Source organism: Hyla sarda, chromosome 6, assembly GCF_029499605.1.
Source record: "Hyla sarda isolate aHylSar1 chromosome 6, aHylSar1.hap1, whole genome shotgun sequence".
Classification (NCBI taxonomy): domain Eukaryota; kingdom Metazoa; phylum Chordata; class Amphibia; order Anura; family Hylidae; genus Hyla; species Hyla sarda.
The window spans coordinates 273,416,467-273,441,653 of NC_079194.1; the positions used below are offsets into that span (position 1 = coordinate 273,416,467).

A 25,187-nucleotide genomic window follows, 5' to 3' on the forward strand; every position below is an offset into this window, starting at 1 on the left:
TGTTTTCAGTGCACAAGCTTGGCACAATATATTGGGCACTTATGTGGCATATCTAAAATGATGGCAATTTTCATTCTGCACCATCCACTGCAATTACAAGAATGTCTAAAGTGGCGCAGTTTGCAAAATTAGGTAGTTTGTAAATAATTACTAAAGTAGTGTGCTGGTATCTTAGGCGTTGTGCAAAAGTCAAATGTCCCTTTTGGACTATTTCTGAGACCTGCTGTGTGCTAAGGCTGGGTTCACACCACGTTTTTGCAATACAGTTCCCGTATCCAGGTTTTTTATGAAAAACTGATTCCTCAAAACTGGACTAAACTGTATGTACAAATTTTTACCCGTATACGGTTTGAAAAAATGATGTCCGGTTGCATCCGTTTTAAGAAAAAAAACGTATACGTTTTTAACTTGTCACTCCATTATAAATAAAGTTTCACTTGTTTGTTTGAAATTCCAAGAACTTTCGGTGTACAAAAACGTATGGTGAAAACCATATGGAACCGTACGCACATATGGTACTGTACAGTTCCCATTGACTCCTATGTTTAAAAAACGTATAAGGTTTCCATACGGGTTTTCACCTGGAGCAAAACTATGGTAGGCTACGGTTTTGGGTTCGGGAAAAAAACTGACAAAACCGTACAGAATGCAAAACAGACACAACCGGATGCATCGTTTGGCATACGGTTTTCAATGGAGAGTTATTGTAAACGGTTTTCAACAAGGTTCCATACGGTTTTCAAATTGAAAACGTATACGGGAACTGAATTGCAAAAACGTGGTGTGAAACCCGGCATAACACAGAAAGATACTTTCCACACAATTAGTGTTGGTGTGCTGATTTCAGGGGAGAATAGTACAGCAGTGGAGATTTCAGAGGACATGATGCCTACAATCAATGACTGTTTTTTGGAGGACAAGTCCATATTGTGTGCCAAGATTTAGCATTAAAGGGTCACTCTCATTCAAATAAATTTTTGCTATTGCACTCCTTATGGTAAATCAAAAATATTTGTAATATACTTTGCTCAAGAGCAAATTTTCCCACATCTTATACACAGACTCAGGACCGAAGTCCAAACACAGGAAGTGCAGCCTGGAGTTGGAGTGCTGAGGGGGGGGGGGGAGGTGTGTCCAGCCTCGTCCAATCATAGCTCCTCTCACACTTAACTGCCATATGCTGTTGGTTGGACACCCCCCCCCCCTCAGCACTCCAGGCTGCATTTCCTGTGTTTGGGCTTCGGTCCTAAGTCTGTGTATGAGATGGGGGAAAATGTGCTCTTGAACTTATAAAAAAAACTTCATATTTTTAACCTAAGTATATTAGAAATCTTTTTTATTTACCATAAGGAGTGCAATAGCAAAAATTAGTTTTAATGAGAGTGTCCATTTAATCTAATGGCATTTAGGGCAGGCTGTTGATGTTGCCCTCTTCATTTTGAACATCTGAATTGGTGTGAGATATGCTTGATAAATTATATTAAAGGGTAAAGGATGTCAGATCTGTAAATAGGAGTAAAATTGATTCCTAGGTATTTTATACTTGTGCTGTCGCCCTTTACAAGAAGAGACGACATTACATGCATATAGATTAACGAGAGTCGCTACTCTTAGACCCTCATCTAGAACCTCATAGGATTGTTCCACAGGACATATCTGCCATAAAAATAGTCATCAACCTTGCCTGTCCTCCAATATGACCTAATATAGGTGATGTGATATTTAAATCAGTGGTATGTTCATCTTAAAGGCTGATCACAATAAAAGTCCAGCAGTCACAGTCCCATGTTGCTTTAAAGGCTCAGACAACTGCTGGTCAAGCTGATCATATCACCCACTGGTCACACATCAATAATGCAGGCACTAGGCTGACTAAAAGATGATGCCAGAAGGAGATGTGGGGTGGTATATGTAAGGTATTTAGTATAATCTAAATAGCAGACAGCCCACAAAATAGGAAGTAGTATGGTGCAATTTGCTACCATCTAAGGCTTTGCAGAATTTTTGCAGATCTTTGGTGTGGCTTTTGCACAAAACATCTGGCATCCAGTAGTGTTTCACATCTGCAGTAAGTCTTATGTTTTACAAATGTTTTCAACAGCTTTCACTTATGTGATGAAAATTATCCTAGTGAAATGGAAGTAATGTAAGCCAACGCTTTTTTAAAAGAAAAACATGAATGCTCTTTTTGTTTTTTGACACTAGATGTCAGTACAACAAGCATTTATACACTGCTCAAAAAAAATAAAGAGAACACTTAAACAACACAAATTAACTCCAAGTCAATCACTTTCACATGCTGTTGTGCAAATGGAACAGACAACAAGTTAATTAAGTTAAGTAAATTATAGGCAATTAGCAAGACACCCCCAATAAAGGAGTGGTTCTGCAGGTGGTGACCACAGACCACTTCTCAGTTCCTATGCTTCCTGGCTAATGTTTTGGTCATTTTTGAATGCTGGCGGTGCTTTCACTCTAGTGGTAGCATGAGACGGAGTCTACAACCCACACAAGTGGCTCAGGTAGTGCAGCTCATCCAGGATTGCACATCAATAGGAGCTGTGGCAAGAAGGTTTGCTGCATCTGTCACGTAGTGTCCAGAGCATGAAGGCGCTACCAGGAGAAAGGCCAGTACATCAGGAGACGTGGAGGAGGCTATAGGAGGGCAACAACCCAGCAGCAGGATCGATACCTCTGCCTTTGTGCAAGGAGGAGCAGGAGGGGCACTGCCAGAGCCCTGAAAAAGACCTCCAGCAGGCCACAAATGTGCATGTGTCCACTCAAACGGTCAGAAACAGACTCCATGAGGGTGGTATGAGGCCCCGACGTCCACAGGTGGGGGTTGTGCTTACAGCCCAACACCGTGCAGGATGTTTGCCAGAGCACACCAAGATTGGCAAATTTGCCACTGGCACCCTGTGCTAACCACAGATGAAAGCAGGTTCACACTGAGCACATGTGACAAACATTACAGAGTCTGGAGATGCCATGGAGAATGTTCTGCTGCCTGCAACATACTCCAGCATGACCAGTTTGACAGTGGGTCAGTAATGGTATAGGGTGGCATTTCTTTAGGGGGGGCAGCACAGCCCTCCATGTGCTTGCCAGAGGTAGCCTGACTGCCAAGGTACCGAGATGAGATCCGCAGACCCTTGTGAGACCATATGCTGGTGCGGTTGGCCCTGGGTTCCTCCTAATGCAAGACAATGCTAGACCTCATGTGGCTGAAGTGTGTCAGCAGTTCCTGCAAGAGGAAGGCATTGACGCTATGGCCTGGCCTGCCTGTTCTCCAGACCTGAGTCCGATTTAAGCACATCTGGGACATCATGTCTTGCTCCATCCACCAACGACAAATTGCACCACAGACTGTCCGCCACCTCATCAGAAGCATGCCCAGGTGTTGTAGGGAAGTCATACACGTGGAGGCCACTCACACTACTGAGCCTCATTTTGACTTGTTTTAACCCCTTAAGGACTGAGCCCTTTTTTGCAATTCTGACCACTTGTCACTTCATGCATTAATAACTCTGGGATGCTTTTACCAATAGTTTTTTCGTGACATATTCTACTTTAACACAGTGGTAAATTTTACTTCCATCTTTTCTTGGAGAAAAATCTCAAAATTTCATGAAAATTTAGAAAATGTTGCATTTTTCTAAACTTGAAACTCTCTGCTTGTAAGGAAAATGAATATTCCAAATAAATTATATATTGATTCACATATACAATATGTCTACTTTATTTTTGCATCATAAAGTTAACATGTTTTTACTTTTGGAAGACATCAGAGAGCTTCAAAGTTCAGCAGCAATTTTCCAGTTTTTCAGGGACCAGTTCAGTTTTGAACTGGATTTGAAGGGTCTTTATATTAGAAATACCCCATAAATGACCCCATTATAACTGCACCCCCCCCCCCCCCCAAGTATTCAAATGACATTCAGAAAGTGTGTTAACCTTTTAGGTGTTTCACAGGAATAGCAGCAAGGTAAAGGAGAAAATTAAAAATCTTCATTTTTTACACTCGCATGTTCTTGTAGACCCAGTTTTTGAAATTTTACAAGGGGTAAAATGAGAAAAAAAAACAAAATTTGTAACCCAGTTTCTCTTGAGTAAGGAAATACCTCATGTGTATGTCAAGTGCTCTGTGGGTGCACTAAAGGCCTCAGAAGGGAAGGAGCGACAATGGGATTTTGGAGAGTGAGCTTTTCTAAAATGGCTTTTTGGGGGGCATGTCCCATTTAGGAAGCCCCTATGGTGCCAGAACAGCAAAAAAAAAAAAAAAACAATATGGCATACCATTTTGGAAACTACACCCCTCAAAGAACATAACAAGGGGTCCGGTGAGCCTTAACACCCCACAGGTGTTTGACGACTTTTCGTTAAAGTTGGGTGTGTAAATAAAAAAAAATTTCACTAAAATACTGGTTTTCCCCTAAATTTAACATTTTTACATGGGGTTATAATGCCCCCAAAAATTTGTAACCCCATCTCTTCTGGAAATACCCCATGTGTGGACGTCAAGAGCACTGCAGGCGCACTACAATGCTCAGAAGAGAAGGAGTCACATTTGGCTTTTGGAAAGCAAATTTTGCTGAAATGTTTTTTGGGGGGCATGTCGCATTTAGGAAACCCCTATGGTGCCAGAACAGCAAAAACACATGGCCTACTATTCTGGAAATTACACCCCTCAAGGAATGTAACAAGGGATACAGTGAGCCTTAACACCCCACAGGTGCTTGACACATTTTCGCTAAAGTGAACATTTTTATTTTTTTCACTAAAATGCTGGTTTTACCCCAAATTTTTCATTTTCACAAGGGGTAATTGGAGAAAAAGCCTCCCAAAATTTGTAACCCCATTTGTAACCCCATATGTGGATGTAAAGTTCTCTGTGGGCGAACTACAATGCTCAGAAGAGATGGAGCGCCATTGAGCTTTTGTGAGAGAATTTGGTTGGAATAGAAGTGGGAGGCCATGTGCGTTTACAAAGCCCCCCGTAGTGCCAAAACAGTTGACCCCCCCCCCACATGTAACCCTATTTTGGAAACTACACCCCTCACAGAATTTAAGTGTAGTGAACATTTACACCCCACTGGCGTTTGACAGATCTTTGGAACAGTGGGCTATGCAAATGAAAATAAAATTTTTCATTTTCACGGACCACTGTTCCAAAAATCTGTCAGACACCTGTGGGGTGTAAATGCTCACTGTACCCCTTATTACAATACGTGAGGGGTGTAGTTTCCAAAATGGGGTCACATGGGGGGGGGCACTATGGGGGCTTTGTAAACACACATGGCCTTCAATTTCGGACACATTCTCTCTCTCCAGAAACCCAATGGCGCTCCTTCTCTTCTGAGCATTGTAGTTCGCCCGAAGAGCACTTTACATCCACATATCGGGTATGTTTTTACTCAGAGGAAATGGGGCTACACATTTTGGGGGGCTTTTTTTCTATTCTCCCTTGTGAAAATAAAAAATGTAGGGTAACACCAGCATTTTAGTGAAAAATTTTTTTTTTCATTTTCACATCCAACTTTAACTCGGAAATTTGTCAAACACCTGTGGGGTGTTAAGGCTCACTTTACCCCTTGTTACATTCCGTGAGGGGTGTAGTTTCCAAAATGGGGTCACATCTGGGTATTTATTGTTTTGTGTTTATGTCAGAACCTCTGTAAAATCAGCCACCCCTGTGCAAATGACCAATTTAGATCTCAAATGTACATGGCAGGTTCTCACTTCTGAGCCATGTTGTTCACCCGCAGAGCACTTTACGCCCACATATGGGAGTTCTGTACTCAGGAGAAATTGCATTACAAATTTTGGGGGTCTTTTTTTCTTTTTACCGCTTGTGAAAATTAAAATAATGGGGCAACACCAGCATATTAGTGTAAAAATATTTTTTTTTACACTAACATGCTGGTGTAGACCCCAACTTTGCCTTTTCATAAGGGGTAAAAGGAGAAAAAGCCCCTCAAAATTTGTAATGCAATTTCTTCCGAGTGCAGAGGTACCCCATATGTGGCCCTAAACTATTTCCTTCAAATAGGGCTCCGAAGTGAGATAGCGTCATGCGCATTTGAAGCCTAAATTGGGGATTTGAGCCTGTAGTGTGGTTTTCAACTTTGATTTTGAGTGTGACTCCATATCCAGACCTCCATGGGTTGATACATTTGTTTTCCATTGATAATTTTTGTGTTATTTTGTTGTCAGCACATTCAACTATGTAAAGACGAAAGTATTTCATACAATTACTTCATTCATTCAGATCTAGGATGTGTTATCTTAGTGTTCCCTTTATATTTTTGAGCAGTGTACATGATCTAGAAAACAAACATTACTAGTCCTGAAAAATCCACCAGGCTGACTTATTATGTAACTACAGGTGCCGCAAACCATGATATGACATTTCTTACGAAAATGTCTGCATTGAAAACAGAAAACGAACCATAATGCTGTGATTTTGCATTTACTTAAAGGACCTGAAGAGGACGTATTCCCTGACAGGCTTGTGAACCTTTCTCCTCAGTGGGAAGGTCATCACAATGTTAGAATTTGGGGCTTAGAAAAACCATGCGCCTGATAAGGGACTAAGATGTAAAATTATCAGAACATTTTATTTTTCCTATTTTAAATAGATACTTAAAAAAAAAAATATTAAAAAAAGAGCAGTTTTATAAGTTTTATTAGCCCGCAGAATGCTGTATATATATGGCGGATGACACGATACTTTTGCGCATTCTGCCGTATAATTATGGCATTCTTTAAAAATTCACTCCTGTGGCACTGCATGGGTTAATCAGCTGGACTCCCGGTGGCGGGAGACCACTTCCCCCTGACATCCTGTGACCTCTTGATCGGCAGGCATTGCGGCGTGATCACCGGTTGCACGGAGGTCCCTGCGGGTGCGTGGAAGTCCCGGCGGTGGCAGCAGCGACAGAGCGGGAAAGTCCTCACCCTCTAGTAGTTGCAAAACTACAACTCACAGCATGCGCCGACAGTTTGAGCATGCTGGGAGTTGTAGTTTTGCAACATCTGGAGGACCACAGTTTGTTTCACAATGTTTTTATTGAATTTTATAAACATAAGAAATGTAACATATAACATATTATGACATCAGATGTGTCAGAGTTTACATATGAACATGCATAACAACCTTGACTGGTGGAGCATAATTGTTCATCCAAACAGTGTTACGCATATTCACAAAGGATCTATCAGGTCCAAAGGGACCTTAATTGAAATTTGAGAGCAAGAAAATAACAATAAGAAGGAAAACAATAAAACAATAAAATAGTGAGTCTCCATAACTTCTACAAAATCAATCAAAATTGCTGAATCAGGCAGTTGTCTGGTATTTGGTAGAATTCAGAATCGAGGTGTCACAAGGGTCAGCCGTCTTATACACTCGAAGAACCGCTCTTTTGTGTGTAGTAAGCCGGAGGACCACAGTTTGGAGACCACTGTGTAGTGGTTTCTACACTGTGGCCATCCATATGTTGGAAACTAAAACTCCCGGCATGCCCAGACTGTCTGGGCATGCTGAGAGTTGTAGTTTTGCAACATCTGGAGGACCTCATTTTGGAGATCACTGTGTAGTGGCCTCTAAACTGTGGCCATCCATATGTTGAAAAACTACAACTCCCAGCATGCCCGTGCCACCAGCAACTGTTCTGCTCTGTGTGTCCGGACTGTACCCCATGTGCAGACTGCGCTGATTTCTAATCAGCATTTTTTGGGGGGTACAGGAATTTTTGGTGGGGAGCTGGCGGTCTGGCCACACAGTGCAGAGCAGTCACTGATGGCACGGACCACAAACACCCACAAAAAGCCCCAAAAAAACCTGCACCCAAAAAGTGTTGATCAGTAACAATTCACTGATCAGCAAGCAGCGCAGTCTGTACACTGGGTACGATCCGGCCACACAGCGCAGAACAGTCACTAAATACCCCAAAGGTGTTTGTGTTTCGTGTCTGACGCATATAGGTGACCCCATCTGGACCCCAGTCCGGATGGTAATGAGCCACTGATTTCTGGGTTTGTTGACCACCCAGAATTCCAAAGTGACCCCTAAATCCTCACTGAAATGGACTTTACATTTGTTTTTTCGGTGAGGACTTTCTCAAACAACCTTTTGCACCCAAATGCACCCTGATGCTTTCTTGTGCACAGGGCAGAATTTCCAGTAATTTAATACAGCGAGAAAAGCCATGGGAACACTGCAGCACAAAACGGCGTAGGTCATCTGTCAAGCTAATGCCCAGCTCCTTTTCCCAGGAATGTAGATATAAGGGGTGTGTAATGTTACCATCCTGGACAAGATGATTATAGAATAACAATAATTTTTATTTGCTACAAGTACCATGGACATGGAGCTCATCTAACCACAAAAGGGACTTGGCAATAGAGAACTGTTTAAAAAAAATTTAGACACATCTGTCTTGCATCGTGGGCATAGAGAGGAGCAGAGGGGTGAGGTCGCATCGGCATCAGAGACTGTATCACTGCAGTACTGGGTGAAGTGTGATTTGGAAGAAAATCTGCTAGGGCGATAGAGGAAACCAAGGACCATAACGGGCTAGTGTGTTTCCTTTGTGTTTTTAGTGCCTGAGGAATAAGTGAGGCTGGAGCAATAGAGGGCAAAAGCCCCCCAAAATAAGTAACACAATTTCTCCCGAGTATGGAAATACCCCATATGTGGGCATAAATTGCTCTGGGGGGGAACAACAGGGCTCAGGAGTGAGAGAGCATCATGTACATATGAGGCCTAAATTGGGGATTTGCACAGGGGTGTCTGATCGTACCAGAGGTTTTGGCATAAACGCTAAAAAAACAAAACATGTGACCCCATTTTGGAAACTACACGCCTGTAGTAACTACACACATGTAATAAGCTACACACATGTAATAAGGGGTACAGTAAGCATGTACACCCACAGGGGTCTGACCGATTTTTTGAACAGTGGTTCTTGAAAATTAAAAATTTTATTTCCTAAATTTCCTAGCATCCTAAATTCGACATGCCCTCTAAAAACCCAAAAGCCAAATTTTGCTCCATCTATTCTGAGCATTGTAGTCCGCTGGTAGAGCACTTTACGTCCACATATGGGGTATTTCCATACTCAGGGCTTTTTATCCTATTACCCCTTGGGAAAATGAAAAATTTGAGTTAACACCAGCATTTTAGTTAAAAAAATCTAATTTTTCATTTTCATGTCCAACTTGAACGAAAATTCATAAAATGCCTGTGGGATGTCACTGTGCCATGTTGTTGTTTTGTTTGCTGTTCTGTCACCATTGGGGCTTCCTAAATGTGACATGCTCCCCCAAAAACCATTTCAGCAAAATTCTCTCTCGAAAATCCCAAAGTTGCTCCTTTCCTTCTGAGCCCTGTAGTGCACCTGCAGAGCGCTTCACATCCACATATGAGGTATTTCCACACTCGAGGGAAATTGGGTTACAAATTTTTGGGGGCTTTTTCTCCTTATACCCCATGTAAAAATGAAATAAAAAAATGGAGCTACAAGAACATGTAACTGCAAAAAATTGAGATTTTGAGTTTTCTCTTCCACTTTGCTGCTATTCCTGTGAAACTCTTAAAGGGTTAACAAACTTTCTGAATGTCATTTTGAATATTTTGAGGGGGCAGTTTCTGTAATGGGGTCATTTATGGGGGATTTCTCACATCCACTTCAAACAGAAGTGGCCCCTGAAAAATTTGGAAAATTGCTGCAATGCATATTGCTCTTTTTCAAAAGTAGTTTTTCCGAGGATGCTGTCACTGGCCTCTCCCAACTGGACATGTTAAAGGAATGGCTTATTTTTTAGCTAAAAGAAGATCTGCCAAAAGTGGCACCTCCATATTTCCCTTTGAATAGCTGAATAAGACTCTACCAGAACATTGAAGCAGCCGCTCCGGAAACAATTTACCAATGTTGCACACTGACATGGTTCTGGACAGAACTGGACTACCGCCTTTGAACATTTGTAGTGTATAGACAAAACCTGGATAGATAGTCACTCTTTTTATGTTAATAAATTTGTGTTCTGTTCTCTAGATTATGAAACCCATTGGTATCATTTTGCACCATCCTTTTTGAATCACTCTGTACAAATATACAGGGTGGGCCATTTATATGGATACACCTTAATAAAATGGGAATGGTTGGTGATATTAACTTCCTGTTTGTGGGGGGAACCATTGCGGCCATTTTGAATCCAACTTTTGTTTTTTCAATAGGAAGAGGGTCATGCCCATTCTGCAGCACCTGAAACTACGGATACTGGAAGCCTGTGCTAGCATTTCTCCTGCGGTGTTGCTATCAGTGTGTGAAGAGTGGGAGAAGAGGGTTGCATTGACAATCCAACACAATGGGCAGCACATTGAACACATTTTATAAGTGGTCAGAAATTTTTAAATAACTCATGAAAGAATAAAGTTAAAACCAAGCACATCATTGTTTTTCTTGTGAAATTCCCAATAAGTTTGATGTGTCACATGACCCTCTTCCTACAAAAGTTGGATTCAAAATGGCCGACTTCAAAATGGCCGCCATGGTCACCACCCATCTTGAAAAGTTTCCTCCCTCACATATACTAATGTGCCACAAACAGGACGTTAATATCACCAACCATTCCCATTTTATTAAGCTGTATCCATATAAATGGCCCACCCTGTAGATTAAACATTCCTTTTAAAGCATACAGATTGTAATAGTTTTGCATAAATCAGTAGCACATGTGAATACCAGCTACTTTCTATATATTGTATTATGTAAATTTACTGGAGAGGCTAAAAAAAGCATGTGCCTCAAGTGTTGAAGAGAGTACCAACTGTGCTTTGGCCAAGATATTTAGATAAAGTAACCAGAAACTCCATTCAGATCCAGTAAGGATTAAAAGGCATTTACTTTATTCTACTGCAGTGCAAACAGGATACATACAGACATGTGGTATTGCTATATTTGAGTACACAGCAACGGGTTTTGATTGCTCAAAATGCTGTCTTAACCCCTTAAGGACCAAGCATTTTTCTGTTTTTGCATTTTTGTTTTTTCCTCCTTATCTTTTAAAAATCATAACTCTTTTTTGTACATTTTGGGGGCTTCCGTTTCTACACCGTAAATTTTTCGGTAAAAATGACAATTTATCTTTATTCTGTAGGTCTATACGATTAAAATGATACCCTACTTATATAGGTTTGATTTTGTCGTACTTTTGGAAAAAATCATAACTACATGCACGAAAATTAATACATTTAAAATTGTCCTCTTCTGATCCCTATAACTTTTTTTTATTTTTCCGCGCACGGGGTGGTATGACGGCTAAGTTTTTTGTGCCGTGATCTGAAGTTTTAATCAGTACCATTTTTGTTTTGATCTGACTTTTTGATCGCTTTTTATTCCTTTTTTTATGGTATGAAAAGTGACCAAAAATATGCTATTTTGGAATTTGGAATTTTTTTGCGCGTACGCCATTGACCTTGAGGTTTCATTTACGATATATTTTTATAGATCGGACATCTACGCACGTGGCAATATCATTTATGTCTATTTTTATTATGGTTTTATATTTTTTATATGGAATTTGGTAAAAGGGGGGTGATTTAAACTTTTAATATGGAAGAGTTTAATGTGTGTGTTTAAACTTTTTTTAAACTTTTTTTTTTTTTTACACTTTTAGTCCCCTTAGGGGACTTTTAGGAGGAATCATTTGATTCCTCATACACTGTGTGCTCTGCGCTCGATAGATAAAGCCTGGCCCTGACAGGCTCTATCATTCTGAGCATCGGAGCCGCCACAGCAGGAGAGGTAAGCTCTCAGGCTACCTCAGTTGTCGATCCACCCCACTGGACCACCAGGAACTGGATACAGGAACCTTTAGACACCGCTGTCAACTTTGACAGCGGCGATCTAAAGGGTTAATGGCCGGCCGCGGCGATCGCCGCATGTCGGCTATTAACGCCGGCCCCCAGCTACAGGAATCAGCTGGGGGCCGGGCGGTATGACACGGGCTTGAGTCGGGAGCCTGCGTCATACCCCATTAACGGCCATTGGACTAGCATAGATGTCCATGGTCTTTATTGGGTTAATTATGGTTACAATATTGAATGGTCAAAATGCATTTGAGTGTTTACATATGGTGATACCACAAGTCTGAATGAATTCTGTTTGTATCATATTGGAATAAAGTATATGCCTTTTAACCTGTTAAGTACCCAGGGCGTACCTGTACGTCCTGAGTCCGCTCCCGATCTATAACGCGGGGCCACAGCCGGGACCCGTGGCTAATAGCACGCGGCATTGATAGTGGTGCCGCACGCTATTAACCCTTTAGATGCAGCGTTCAAAGTTGAATGGTGCATCTAAAATGAAAGTGAAACCATGCCCGTTAGCTCAGGGAGCTGTTCGGTATAGCCGCGGCGAAATCGCGACATCACGAACAGCTTACAAGACAGCTGGAGGATCCCTTCCTGCCTCCTCGCTGTCCGATTGCCGAATGACTGCTCAGTGCCTGAGATCCAGGCATGAGCAGTCAAGCGGCAGAATCATTGATCACTGGTTTCTTATGAGAAACCCGTGATCAATGTAAAAGATCAGTGTGTGCAGTGTTATAGCCCCCTATGGGAGCTATAACACTGCAAAAAAAAAGTTTAAAAAAAGTGAATAAAGATCATTTAAAGGGATATTCCAGGCCAAAACTTTTTTTATATATCAACTGGCACCGGAAAGTTGAACAGATTTGTAAATTACTTCTATTAAAAAATCTTAATCCTTCCAATAGTTATTAGCTTCTGAAGTTGAGTTGCTGTTTTCTGTCTAACTGCTTTCTGATTACTCACGTCCCAGGAGCTGTGCAGCTCCTATGGGGATATTTTCCCATCATGCACTGCTCCCGGGACGTGACATCATCATTGAGCAGTTAGACAGAAAACTTCAGAAGCTAATAACTATTGGAAGGATTAAGTAATTTACAAATCTGTTTAACTTTCCGGAGCCAGTTGATATATAAAAAAAAGTTTTTGCCTGGAATACCCCTTTAACCCCCTCCCCTATTAAAAGTGTGAATCACCCCCCTTTTCCAAAAAAAAAAAAAAAAAACTGTGTAAAAAAAAATATATATATATACATATGTGGTATCGCCGCGTGCGGAAATGTCCGAATTATAAAAATATATTGTTAATTAAACAGCACGGTCAATGGCGTACGCGCAAAAAAATCCCAAAGTTCAAAATAGTGCATTTTTGGTCACTTTTTATATAATGAAAAATGAATAAAAAGTCAATTAGTCCTATCAATGCAAAAATGGTACCGCTAAAAACTTCAGATCACGGCACAAAAAATAAGCCCTCATACCGCCCCATACGCGGAAAAATAAAAAAAGTTATAGGGGTCAGAAGATGACAATTTTAAACTTATACATTTTCCTGCATGTAGTTTAGATTTTTTCCAGAAGTACGACAAAATCAAACCTACATAAGTAGGATATCATTTTAACCGTATGGACCTACAGAATAAAGAGAAGGTGTCATTTTTACCGAAAAATGTACTGTGTAGAAACGGAAGCCCCAAAAGTTTTTTTTTTACATTTTGTCTCACATTGATTTTTTTTTTAAAGTTTCGCAGTAGATTTTTGGGTAAAATGACGTCAGTCATTACAAAGTAGAATTGCTGGCGCAAAATATAAGCCATCATATGGATTTTTAGGTGAAAAATTTTAAGAGTTATGAATTTTTAAAGGTAAGGAGGGAAAAACGAAAATGCAAAAACGGAAAAACCCTGGGTCCTTAAGGGGTTAAATCTCACTGAATTGGAGTGGAGATTCTAGCTGTTATCGAGGCTGTGGTCAAAGTCAGTGGTTCCTTCTGGAGGTTTGATACATTCCACTTGGGGCAGGGGCTGGATTTGCTACACATGTGAGTTTGATGTAGGGGGGATGAAAAAAAAAAAAGTCCAATAAGGCAAAGAGAAAATAAGGGGGCACTCACCGGTTTCACTGCAGTGTAGTCATCCCCCTGTTTTATGTGACTCTGCACTGAATATATTAAAATGCTCAGCAACAAAACCGGTGAGTGCCGCCTCATTTTCTGTTTGCATTAATTGGACTGTGTACACACTATGGTCTTGAAGCAGAGCACCACGTAAGAGCTTAAGCCTTATGCATGCTGCAAAAAATGTTAAATGTCACATTAGAAGGGATAGCAAGACAGTGAATACCTTTTTTCACCTGCTGTGCCAAATGCCATCTCTCTGTGATTATGATAATGTACTCTCCTGACAGCAATCCCTCACCAGTGTTGGTCCCTACTGGCCCTAGTCTCTTCATGACGCATACAACATGCCCACAGTAATAAGGCAGAATGTATTATGTGTCTAGATGCCAGCTGGTAGTGCTCAGCAATGGGGATCAGCACTGGTGGTTGATTGGAGCAGGTGGGTAAATTTTTTTTTCATCCCACCCTAAAAATACTTTCATTGACTACCTCTTTTGAGTATATGTCTTCATGTTTTTTCCTGCAAGAATAGTATTAGGCATCCTTCTGAAATGTCTAGTTACATAGATATTTTGTGCTTTTCTTTCAGGGTCGAAGCTATTCACTGTGTTGCTCTGGACCGTGCTCAGCATTGCCATGATTATCGTAGGTAAGATTAGTCTGGGACTCAGTTCTGAACGTGCTCTGTCTGAGTGTTGCTTTGGAAGAGGGGCAGTTGAAAGAGAGTTGTAAAACAGAGAGTTTGAAAGCAGGAGCTTGATATCGCTGTGATACTTTCCTTACACTGTAGAGACTTTAACCCCTTAAGGACTCAGGGTTTTTCAGTTTTTGCACTTTCGTTTTTTCCTCCTTACCTTTTAAAAATCATAACCCTTTCAATTTTCCACCTAAAAATCCATATTATGGCTTATTTTTTGCGTCACCAATTCTACTTTGCAGTGACATTAGTCATTTTACCCAAAAATTCACGGCGAAACGGAAAAAAAAATCATTGTGCGACAAAATCGAAGAAAAAAAGCCATTTTGTAACTTTTGGCGGCTTCCGTTTCTACGCATATTTCGGTAAAAATTACACCTTAGCATTATTCTGTAGGTCCATACGGTTAAAATGATACCCTACTTATATAGGTTTGATTTTGTCGTACTTCTGGAAAAAATCATAACTACGTGCAGGAAAATGTATACGTTTAAAAATGTCATCTTCTGACTCCTATAACTTTTTTATTTTTCCACGTACAGGGCGGTATGAGGGCTCATTTTTTGCGCTGTGATCTGAAGTTTTTATCGGTATGATTTTTGTTTTGATCGGACTTTTTAATCACTTTTTATTCATTTTTTCATTTTTTGGTATAAAAAGTGAGCAAAATACGCTTTTTTGAACTTTGGAATTTTTTTACGTGTACGCCATTGACAGTGCGGTTTAATTAACTATATATTTTTATAGTTCTGCCATTTACGCACGCGGCGATACCACATATGTTTATTTTTATTTACACTGTTTTATTTTTTTTATGGGAAAAGGGGGGTGATTCAAACTTTTATTAGGGAAGGGGTTAAATGACCTTTATTAACACTTTTTTTTTACTTTTTTTTTGCAGTGTTCTAGGTCCCATAGGGACCTATAACACTGCACACACTGATCTTTTACACAGATCACTGGCGTGTATTAATATGCCTGTGATCAGTGTTATCGGTGCTTGACTGCTCCTGCCTGGATCTCAGGCACGGAGCAGTCATTCGTAGATCAGACACCGAGGAGGCAGGTAAGGGCCCTCCCGGTGTCCTGTAAGCTGTTCAATTTCACCGCGGCGATCCCAAACAGCCCGACTGACTAGGCGGGATACTTTCACTTTCGCTTTAAAAGCGACGGTCAGCTTTGACCGCCACTTCTAAAGGGTTAATACGATCGGCGATGTGTGGTATTAGCCGCAGGTCCCGGCCATTGACGAGCGCCGGGACCGACGCGATGTGATGCGGGGGCGCAGCGCGACCCCGCTCCATATCGCGGGAGCCGGCGCAGGACGTAAATATACGTCCTGCGTCGTTAAGGGGTTAAAGGACAACTGCAGTGGTAAACATTTATATATGCCCGGGCCTCAAAAATAAACAAAATAAACTCATATATACCTTTCTAAGAGCCCCCGTTGGTCCGGCACAAACTGTCTGTTTTTGGCTGTCAATCTGTGAAATCCCCATAACTAGATGGCCTCCATGTTGGAAAACGCAGTCCGGTGTACATCTCGCACAATGTATGCAATCCTTGAACAGCAGTTTGAGGGTGCATATTGTTGTGCGAGATGTGTGCGAGTTGTTCATTTGGAAGACCAGAACCTAGATCTAGAGGAGCAACTGGCAACACTGAGACGCATTGACAACTTGGAGAAGAGTCTCCTGCTCACTGAGCAAGTACTCTCTGGGGTAGAGGTGGGGGAGGATAGTGGGACAGAGATGCAGGACAGTCATGCAGTTGGCTGGATTACAGTTAGAAAACGAGGTAGAGGGAAAGTGTCAGGGAGGCTAGTCCTGATCTGGCATACCCCAACAAGTTTGCCCGGTTGGCAGATGAGGGGGATACCATTTCAGAGCTAGCTGTACTGCAGCAAGACTCTGCCTCTGACCGCCAGTGGGGTGTCTGCTCCAGTAAGGAGGAGTGCAGGGCAGGCCAGACAGGTACTGGTAGCGGGGGACTCAATAATTAGGGGGACAGACAGGTAGATCTGTCACAAAGACTGGGATCGCCAAACAGTGTGTCTTCCTGGTGCTCGAGTTTGGCACATCGTGGATCGAGTTGACAGGTTGCTGGGTGGGGCTGGAGAGGACCCAGCAGTCATGGTACATATTGGCACCAATGACAAAGTAAGAGGTAGGTGGAGTGTCCTTAAAAATTATTTCAGGGACTTAGGCCGCAAGCTTAAGGCAAGGATCTCCAAGGTAATATTTTCAGAAATATTACCTGTACCAAGAGCCACACCAAAGAGGCAGTGGGAGATTAGGGAGGTAAACAAGTGGCTCAGAAGCTGGTGTAGGAAGGAGGGGTTTGGGTTCATGTAGAACTGGGCCGACTTCGCTGTCGGATACTGGCTCTACTGTAGTGACGGGCTGCACCTCAGTGGGCAGGGTGCAGCTGTGCTTGGGGAGAAGATGGCTAGATGGGTGGAGGAGTGTTTAAACTAGGGACTGGGGGGGAGGGAACCTACAACGTAGAGGGGGAAGATAGTGTAGATAGAGAGGAGGGACTTATAGGAACAATAGGACTTATAGGACTTCATAGGAAAAAATAAATAAAACATGTTGACTAATGCCAGAAGTCTGTCCAATAAAACTGACAAACTGGAGTGTTTGATGTCTGAGGACAAATATGACATAGTGGGTATAACAGAGACTTGGTTGGACGATAGCTGTGACTGGGCCGTAAACATACAGGGTTATAGTCTATTTAGGAAGGATCGGACAAAACGGAAAGGTGGAGGAGTTTTGCTTTATGTAAAATCCAGTCTGAAGGATATACGGGAGGGAAACAATAATGTGGAGTCATTATGGGTAGAAATATATGGAGATAAAAATTAAAAAATTCTGATAGGGACTTTCTATAAACCACCAAACATAATGGAAGAGCCAGAAGATCAATTACTGAGGCAAATAAACAAGGCAGCAAATGATGTGATAATAATGGGGGATTTTAACTATCCTCAGGCCCGTCGCTACAGGACAGGCAAACCAAGCAATTGCTTGGGGCCCCGAGCAGAGCCGGTGCTTGCCCATCCTGTAGCGACATGGCAATTCCCCCCATCACTATTAAAGGGGTACTCCGCCCCAGACATCTTATCCCCTATCCAAAGGATAGGGGATAAGATGTCAGATCGCCGCGGTCCCGCTGCTGGGGAGCCCCGGGATCGCTCTGTGCGTAATGACGGGCGATACAGGGGACGGAGCAGCGTGATGTCATGGCTCCGCCCCTCGTGACATCACGGCCCGTCCCCTTAATGCAAGCCTATGACAGGGGGGCGTGACGACCGCCACGCCCCCTCCCATAGACATATATTGAGGGGGCATGCCGTGACGTCACGAGGGGGCCGAGCCGTGACGTAACGATGCTCCGGCCCCTGTATTGCCCCTCATTACGTGCAGAGCGAACTCGCTCTGTGCAGTAATGACAGCGCGGTGCCGCAGCGGGGATCCCGGGGCTCCCCAGCAGCGGGACCGCGGCGATCTGACATCTTATCCCCTATCCTTTGGATAGGGGATAAGATGCCTAGGGGCGGAGTACCCCTTTAAGGACATCCCTGTGTCCCGAAATATGTTTTCGGGACACAGGGATGCCCCTGTTAACTCTCTACGGCCCCGCATTAAGTTTAGAAACACAGGGGCCGCCGGGAGAGAGCGCACGCCGGGACGTCACTGACATCCTGTGCGTGCGCCCCTAGCAACTGAGGCGCAGAAGACCGGAGCATCGAGAAGGAGAAAGATGTGCGCTGGCCAGCTTGGTATGTGACCAGCGGGACGTCATCTTCGGTGTTCCGACCACCGCTTCTCCGCTCCCGGGAACTAATGCTATGGCCGGACCGGAGAAGCGGTGGTCAGAGCACTGAAGTGGGGCAGTACACAGGCATACAGCCTCCAGCCATACACTGTATATGGCTGGAGGCTGGATGTCTGTGGGGAACACTGCCTACCTAATGTGGGGGAACACTGCCTGCCTAATGTGGGGAGAACTCTAAAGCACCTAATGTGGGGGGAACACTGCCTACCTAATGTGGGGAGAACTCTGCTGCACCTAATGTGGGGGGAACACTGCCTACCTTATGTGGGGGGAACTCTGCTGCACCTAATGTGGGGGGGAACTCTGCTGCACCTAATGTGGGGGAAACTCTGCTGCACCTAATGTGGGGGGAACACTGCTGCACCTAATGTGGGGAGAACTCTGCTGAACCTAATGCCGGTGGAACACTGCCTACCTAATGTGGGGGGACGCTGCTGCACCTAATGTGGGGGGGAACACTGCCTACCTAATGTGGGGAGAACTCTGCTGCACCTAATGTGGGGGAACACTACCTACCTAATGTGGGGAGAACACTGCTGCACCTAATGTGGGGAGAACTCTGCTGCACCTAATGTGGGGAGAACTCCGCTGCACCTAATGTGGGGGGGGGGGAACTCTGCTGCACCTAATGTGGGGGGAACTCTGCTGCATCTAATGTGAGGGGGGGGGACTCTGCTGCACCTAATGTGGGGGGGACGGACTCTGCTGCACCTAATGTGGGGGGGACTCTGCTTCACCTAATGTGGGGGGAATTCTGCTGCACCTAATGTGGGGGGAACTCTGCTGCACCTAATGTGGGGGGAACTCTGCTGCACCTAATGTGGGGGGAACACTGCCTACCCAATGTGGGGGAACTCTGCTGCACCTAATGTGGGGGGAACTCTTCCGACCTAATGTGGGGGGAACACTGCCATCCTAATGTGGGGAGAACTCTGCTGCACCTAATGTGGGGGGAACACTACCTACCTAATGTGGGGGGAACTCTGCTGCACCTAATGTGGGGGGGACACTACCTACCTAATGTGGGTGGAACTCTGCTGCGCCTAATGTGGGGGGAACACTGCCTACTTAATGTGGGGAGAACTCTGCTGCACCTAATGTGGGGAGAACATCTCCTGCTCCTAATGTGGGGGGGACTCTGCTGCACCTAATGTGGGGGGGACTCTGCTTCACCTAATGTGGGGGGAATTCTGCTGCACCTAATGTGGGGGGAACTCTGCTGCACCTAATGTGGGGGGAACTCTGCTGCACCTAATGTGGGGGGAACACTGCCTACCCAATGTGGGGGAACTCTGCTGCACCTAATGTGGGGGGAACTCTTCCGACCTAATGTGGGGGGAACACTGCCATCCTAATGTGGGGAGAACTCTGCTGCACCTAATGTGGGGGGAACACTACCTACCTAATGTGGGGGGAACTCTGCTGCACCTAATGTGGGGGGGACACTACCTACCTAATGTGGGTGGAACTCTGCTGCGCCTAATGTGGGGGGAACACTGCCTACTTAATGTGGGGAGAACTCTGCTGCACCTAATGTGGGGAGAACATCTCCTGCTCCTAATGTGGGGGGGGGGAACTCTGCTGCACCTAATGTGGGGGGAACTCTGCTGCACCTAATGTGGGGGGAACTCTGCTGCACCTAATGTGGGGGGAACACTACCTACCTAATGTGGGGGGAACACTGCCAACCTAATGTGGGGGGAACACTACCTACCTAATGTGGGGGGAACTCTGCTGCACCTAATGTGGGGGGAACACTGCCTACCCAATGTGGGGGGAACTCTGCTGCACCTAATGTGGGGGGAACACTACCTACCTAATGTGGGGGGAACACTACCTACCTAATGTGGGGGGAACTCTGCTGCACCTAATGTGGGGGGAACACTGCCTACCCAATGTGGGGGGAACTCTGCTGCACCTAATGTGGGGGGAACTCTGCCGACCTAATGTGGGGGGAACACTGCCATCCTAATGTGGGGAGAACTCTGCTGCACCTAATGTGGGGGGAACACTACCTACCTAATGTGGGGGGAACTCTGCTGCACCTAATATGGGGGGGAACTCTGCTGCACCTAATGTGGGGGGAACTCTGCTGCACCTAATGTGGGGGGAACACTACCTACCTAATGTGGGTGGAACTCTGCGGCACCTAATGTGGGGGGAACACTGCCTACTTAATGTGAGGAGAACTCTGCTGCACCTAATGTGGGGAGAACTCTGCTGCACCTAATGTGGGGGGGAACTCTGCTGCACCTAATGTGGGGGGGGAACTCTGCTGCACCTAATGTGGGGGGGGGACTCTGCTTCACCTAATGTGGAGGGAATTCTGCTGCACCTAATGTGGGGGGAACTCTGCTGCACCTAATGTGGGGGAACTCTGCTGCACCTAATGTGGGGGGAACACTGCCTACCCAATGTGGGGGGAACTCTACTGCACCTAATGTGGGGGGAACACTGCCAACCTAATGTGGGGGGAACTCTGCTGCACCTAATGTGGGGGGAACACTGCCATCCTAATGTGGGGAGAACTCTGCTGCACCTAATGGGGGGGGGGGGGACACTACCTACCTAATGTGGGGGAACTCTGCTGCACCTAATGTGGGGGGAACTCTGCTACACCTTATGTGGGGGGAACACTACCTACCTAATGTGGGTGGAACTCTGCTGCGCCTAATGTGGGGGGAACTGCCTACTTAATGTGGGGAGAACTCTGCTGCACCTAATGTGGGGAGAACATCTCCTGCACCTAATGTGGGGGGGAACTCTGCTGCACCTAATGTGGGGGAACTCTGCTGCACCTAATGTGGGGGGAACTCTGCTGCACCTAATGTGGGGGGAACTCTGCTGCACCTAATGTGGGGGGAACACTGCCAACCTAATGTGGGGGGAACACTACCTACCTAATGTGGGGGGAACTCTGCTGCACCTAATGTGGGGGGAACACTGCCTACTTAATGTGGGGAGAACTCTGCTGCACCTAATTTGGGGAGAACTCTGCTGCACCTAATGTGGGGAGAACTCTGCTGCACCTAATGTGGGGGGAACTCTGCTGCACCTAATGTGGGTGGTACACTGCCTACTTAATGTGGGGGGAACTCTGCTGCACCTAATGTGGGGGGGAACACTGCCTACCTAATGTGGGGAGAACTCTGCGGCACCTAATGTGGGGGGAACTCTGCTGCACCTAATGTGGGGGAACACTACCTACCTAATGTGGGGAGAACACTGCTGCACCTAATGTGGGGAGAAGTCTGCTGCACCTAATATGGGGGGGGGGAACTCTGCTGCACCTAATATGGGGGGGGGGGGACTCTGCTGCACCTAATGTGGGGGGGGGAACTCTGCTGCACCTAATGTGGGGGGGGGGACTCTGCTGCCCCTAATGTGGGGTGAACTCTGCTGCACCTAATGTGGGGGGAACTCTGCTGCACCTAATGTGGGGGAACACTGCCTACCCAATTTGGGGGGAACTCTACTGCACCTAATGTGGGGGGAACACTGCCAACCTAATGTGGGGGGAACTCTGCTGCACCTAATGTGGGGGGAACTCTGCCGACCTAATGTGGGGAGAACACTGCCAACCTAATGTGGGGAGAACTCTGCTGCACCGTGACGTGCGTGAACATCAAATGGGGGGCCTCCATGTCCATTTTGCTTGGGGCCCCCAAATTCATTCAAACGGCCCTGACTATCCTGATATAAACTAGGAAACTGAGACCTGTGAATCTGATAAAGGAAACAGGTTTCTGACTATAGCTAAAGATAATTATTTGTCCCAAATGGTGCAGGGCCCGACCAGAGGGGGCGCCCTACTAGACTTAATATTAACCAACAGACCTGACAGAGTGAAGTAGAAGGACACCTAAGAAATAGTGATCATAATATAATGCATTATAACTTGTTCTTCTATAAGGGAATCTAGCGAGGGGCCACAAAAACAATGGCTGGCATTTATCATTGTCTTTGGACTGTTTTTTGTGTCTACAAAAGGTGCAAAAAAGGCACAAGCAGGGTTTATTTGTGCCTTTTTTGCACCTTTTGGTTAACACACTTCTGCTGATTTTGAGTTGTAATCCACTGATTTTGGCAATACACACGATATGGAAGGGTTTTATGAACTGCACCTTTTTGTGAAAAGGCGTAAAAAAGGCGCAAACTCACTGAAAAGACTCCAAAACTACACCAGCCAAGATTTAGCTTAGCTTTTTAGTGTATGTGAAGAGAGAAATTTCAGAAAATGTGACCTGCACAAAATTCATCAAATGCTCTGTGACCATTTAATAAATTTGGGGCTCCTACACATTACCAGCACACAAAAAAAAGGTGTAGAAAAATGCTTCACTTACACCTACAATGATAAATGCCGGCCTATGAACTTTAGGAAGGCAAAGTTTGATCAACTCAGAGAAGCCCTTAACAAGATAAAATGGGATGATGTCCTCAAAAACAAGAATACTGACACTAAATGGGAGACTTTTAAAATATCTTAAATTCTCACTGTAAGATGTATATACCTTATGGGAATAAAAGGGTCAGGAATAAAAGAAAAACAATATGGATGAATAAAAATGTTAAGGGGGCAATAAATGACAAAAATAAAGTTTGTAAACTACTTAAACAGGACAGCATTGAAAAAGCATTAAAAAGCTATAGAAAAATGTAAAATATTTAAAAAACAGATAAAAGCCAAAGAGAGTAAAACTAACCCCAAAATGTTCTTTAACTATATAAATAGCCAAAAGTTTAAAAATGAAAGTGTAGGCTGGGATCAGGAAAAAGCAAATATATTAAACAGATTCTTCTCCACTGTATTCACCGAGGAAAATGAAATGCCAGGTGAAATACAGCGAGATAAGGTAGACTCCCCAGTACAGGTCACCTGTCTAACCCAGGAAGAAGTACAGTGCCGCCTACAAAAAATCAAAATAGACAAATAACCAGGTCCAGATGGAATTCACCCCCATGTTCTAAAGGAATGAAGTAATGTAATAGACAGACCTCTATTTTTAATATTCAGGGACTCTATAGTGATAGGGACTGATCCACAGGACTGGTGCATGGCAAATGTGGTGCCAATATTTAAAAAGGGGTCAAAAGGTGACCCCGGTATTATAGACCTGTTAGTTTAACCTCCGTTGTATGTACATTGTGTGAGGGTTTCCTAAGGGATGCTATTTTGGAATATCTTGATAAAAATAAATGTATGACTCCATATCAGCATTACAAAACAGACAAAAAGGAGCGCTCCATGGTGCAATAAATAACATATGTGTCCCTCAGCGCCCTATCATCCACTGGTCTGGAGGTCGTTGGTTTTATATTCCATATCAGCATGGCTTCATGAGGGATCGGTCCTGTCAAACTAACCTGATCAGCTGTTATGAGCAGGTGAGCTCCAGACTGGATCAGGGGCAATTGCTGGATGTCGTATATCTGGATTTTTCCAAAGCATTTGATACGGTGCAACATAAAAGATTGGTGCATAAAATGAGAAGGATGGGGCTGGGGGAGAATTTGTGTAAGTGGGTAAGTAACTGGCTCAATGATAGGAAACAGAGGGTGGTTATTAATGGTACTTATTCTGATTGGGTGACTGTTACTAGTGGGGTACCACAAGGGTCAGTCTTGGGTCCTGTTCTATTTAATATATTCATTAATGACCTTGTAGAGGGGTTGAATAGTAAAGAAGCAATCTTTGCAGATGATACTAAACTCTGTAAAGCGGTAAACACTATAGAGGACAGTGCACTGTTACAAATGGATCTGAATAGGTTCGAGGTTTTGGGCTGGGAAGTGGCAGATGAGGTTCAACACTGATAAATGTAAGGTAATGCACATGGGGAAGAAAAATCCCTACTGGGATTATGTATTAAATGGAAGAACATATATATAACCTGCAAAGAAAGGACCAATATATGTAAAGGGGTCAAACAATAACCCCCCCCCCCCTCCAAAAACGGCAAACCGCCACCAATACTATAAACCTACAAAGGCATCTGCCCAAATTGAATAAATAAGTATCACAAAATTGTAATCATAAAAATGTATGCTTTATTTATACACAGAAATTCATATAACAAACAATGGATATACCCATCCTCCCTTTTTTTTTTTAAACATATACTCATGACATAAGACAATGTTAAAAAATGAAGTAGATGGGGGGAACATCCTGGACAAGAATGATGATATGAAAAAGTATAAGTATATCCACACTCACAGAGGTATATGGCTAACAAAAAAATATATAAAGATATATGTTCATGAATATTGCACTATGCCCATATTAGAAGATATAAACAGTCAGACGAGTATACAAATCTCATATGTTGAGCGATCCTATTGCACTATTCCCTATGTGCAATAACAACAGGGGAATGAGGTTTATGTAGGTGAAAATAATCACTATATCTATAATAAGGTGGCCAGTACATGTGCACATTTGCTACATAAGGTGCAGGGGAAGGTGCAAGATATCATATCACAGCATAAAACGATATTCAAGTATACCATACCAATCAATCTGAGGTGCACCAAGTAAGCTCCAGGATGTCCCCCCACCTCACACTCCAACGCGTTTCGCCAAGCTTCCTCTAGGAGTATATATAAATGGAAGAACACTTGGGACGACTGACATGGAAAAGGACTTAGGAG

At 43.9% G+C, this 25,187-nt stretch overlaps 1 protein-coding gene across 1 annotated transcript in view; it reads left to right on the forward strand.

Moving 5' to 3' along the window:
* The window catches only part of LOC130277069 (transmembrane protein 272-like), an 89,712-nt gene that overhangs the window by 59,882 nt on the left and 4,643 nt on the right, over positions 1-25,187 (forward strand). Inside the window, exon 4 of the mRNA XM_056527347.1 lies at positions 14,583-14,642. Coding sequence (XP_056383322.1) covers positions 14,583-14,642 — 60 coding nt within the window. The remainder of the gene's footprint in view (positions 1-14,582; positions 14,643-25,187) is intronic.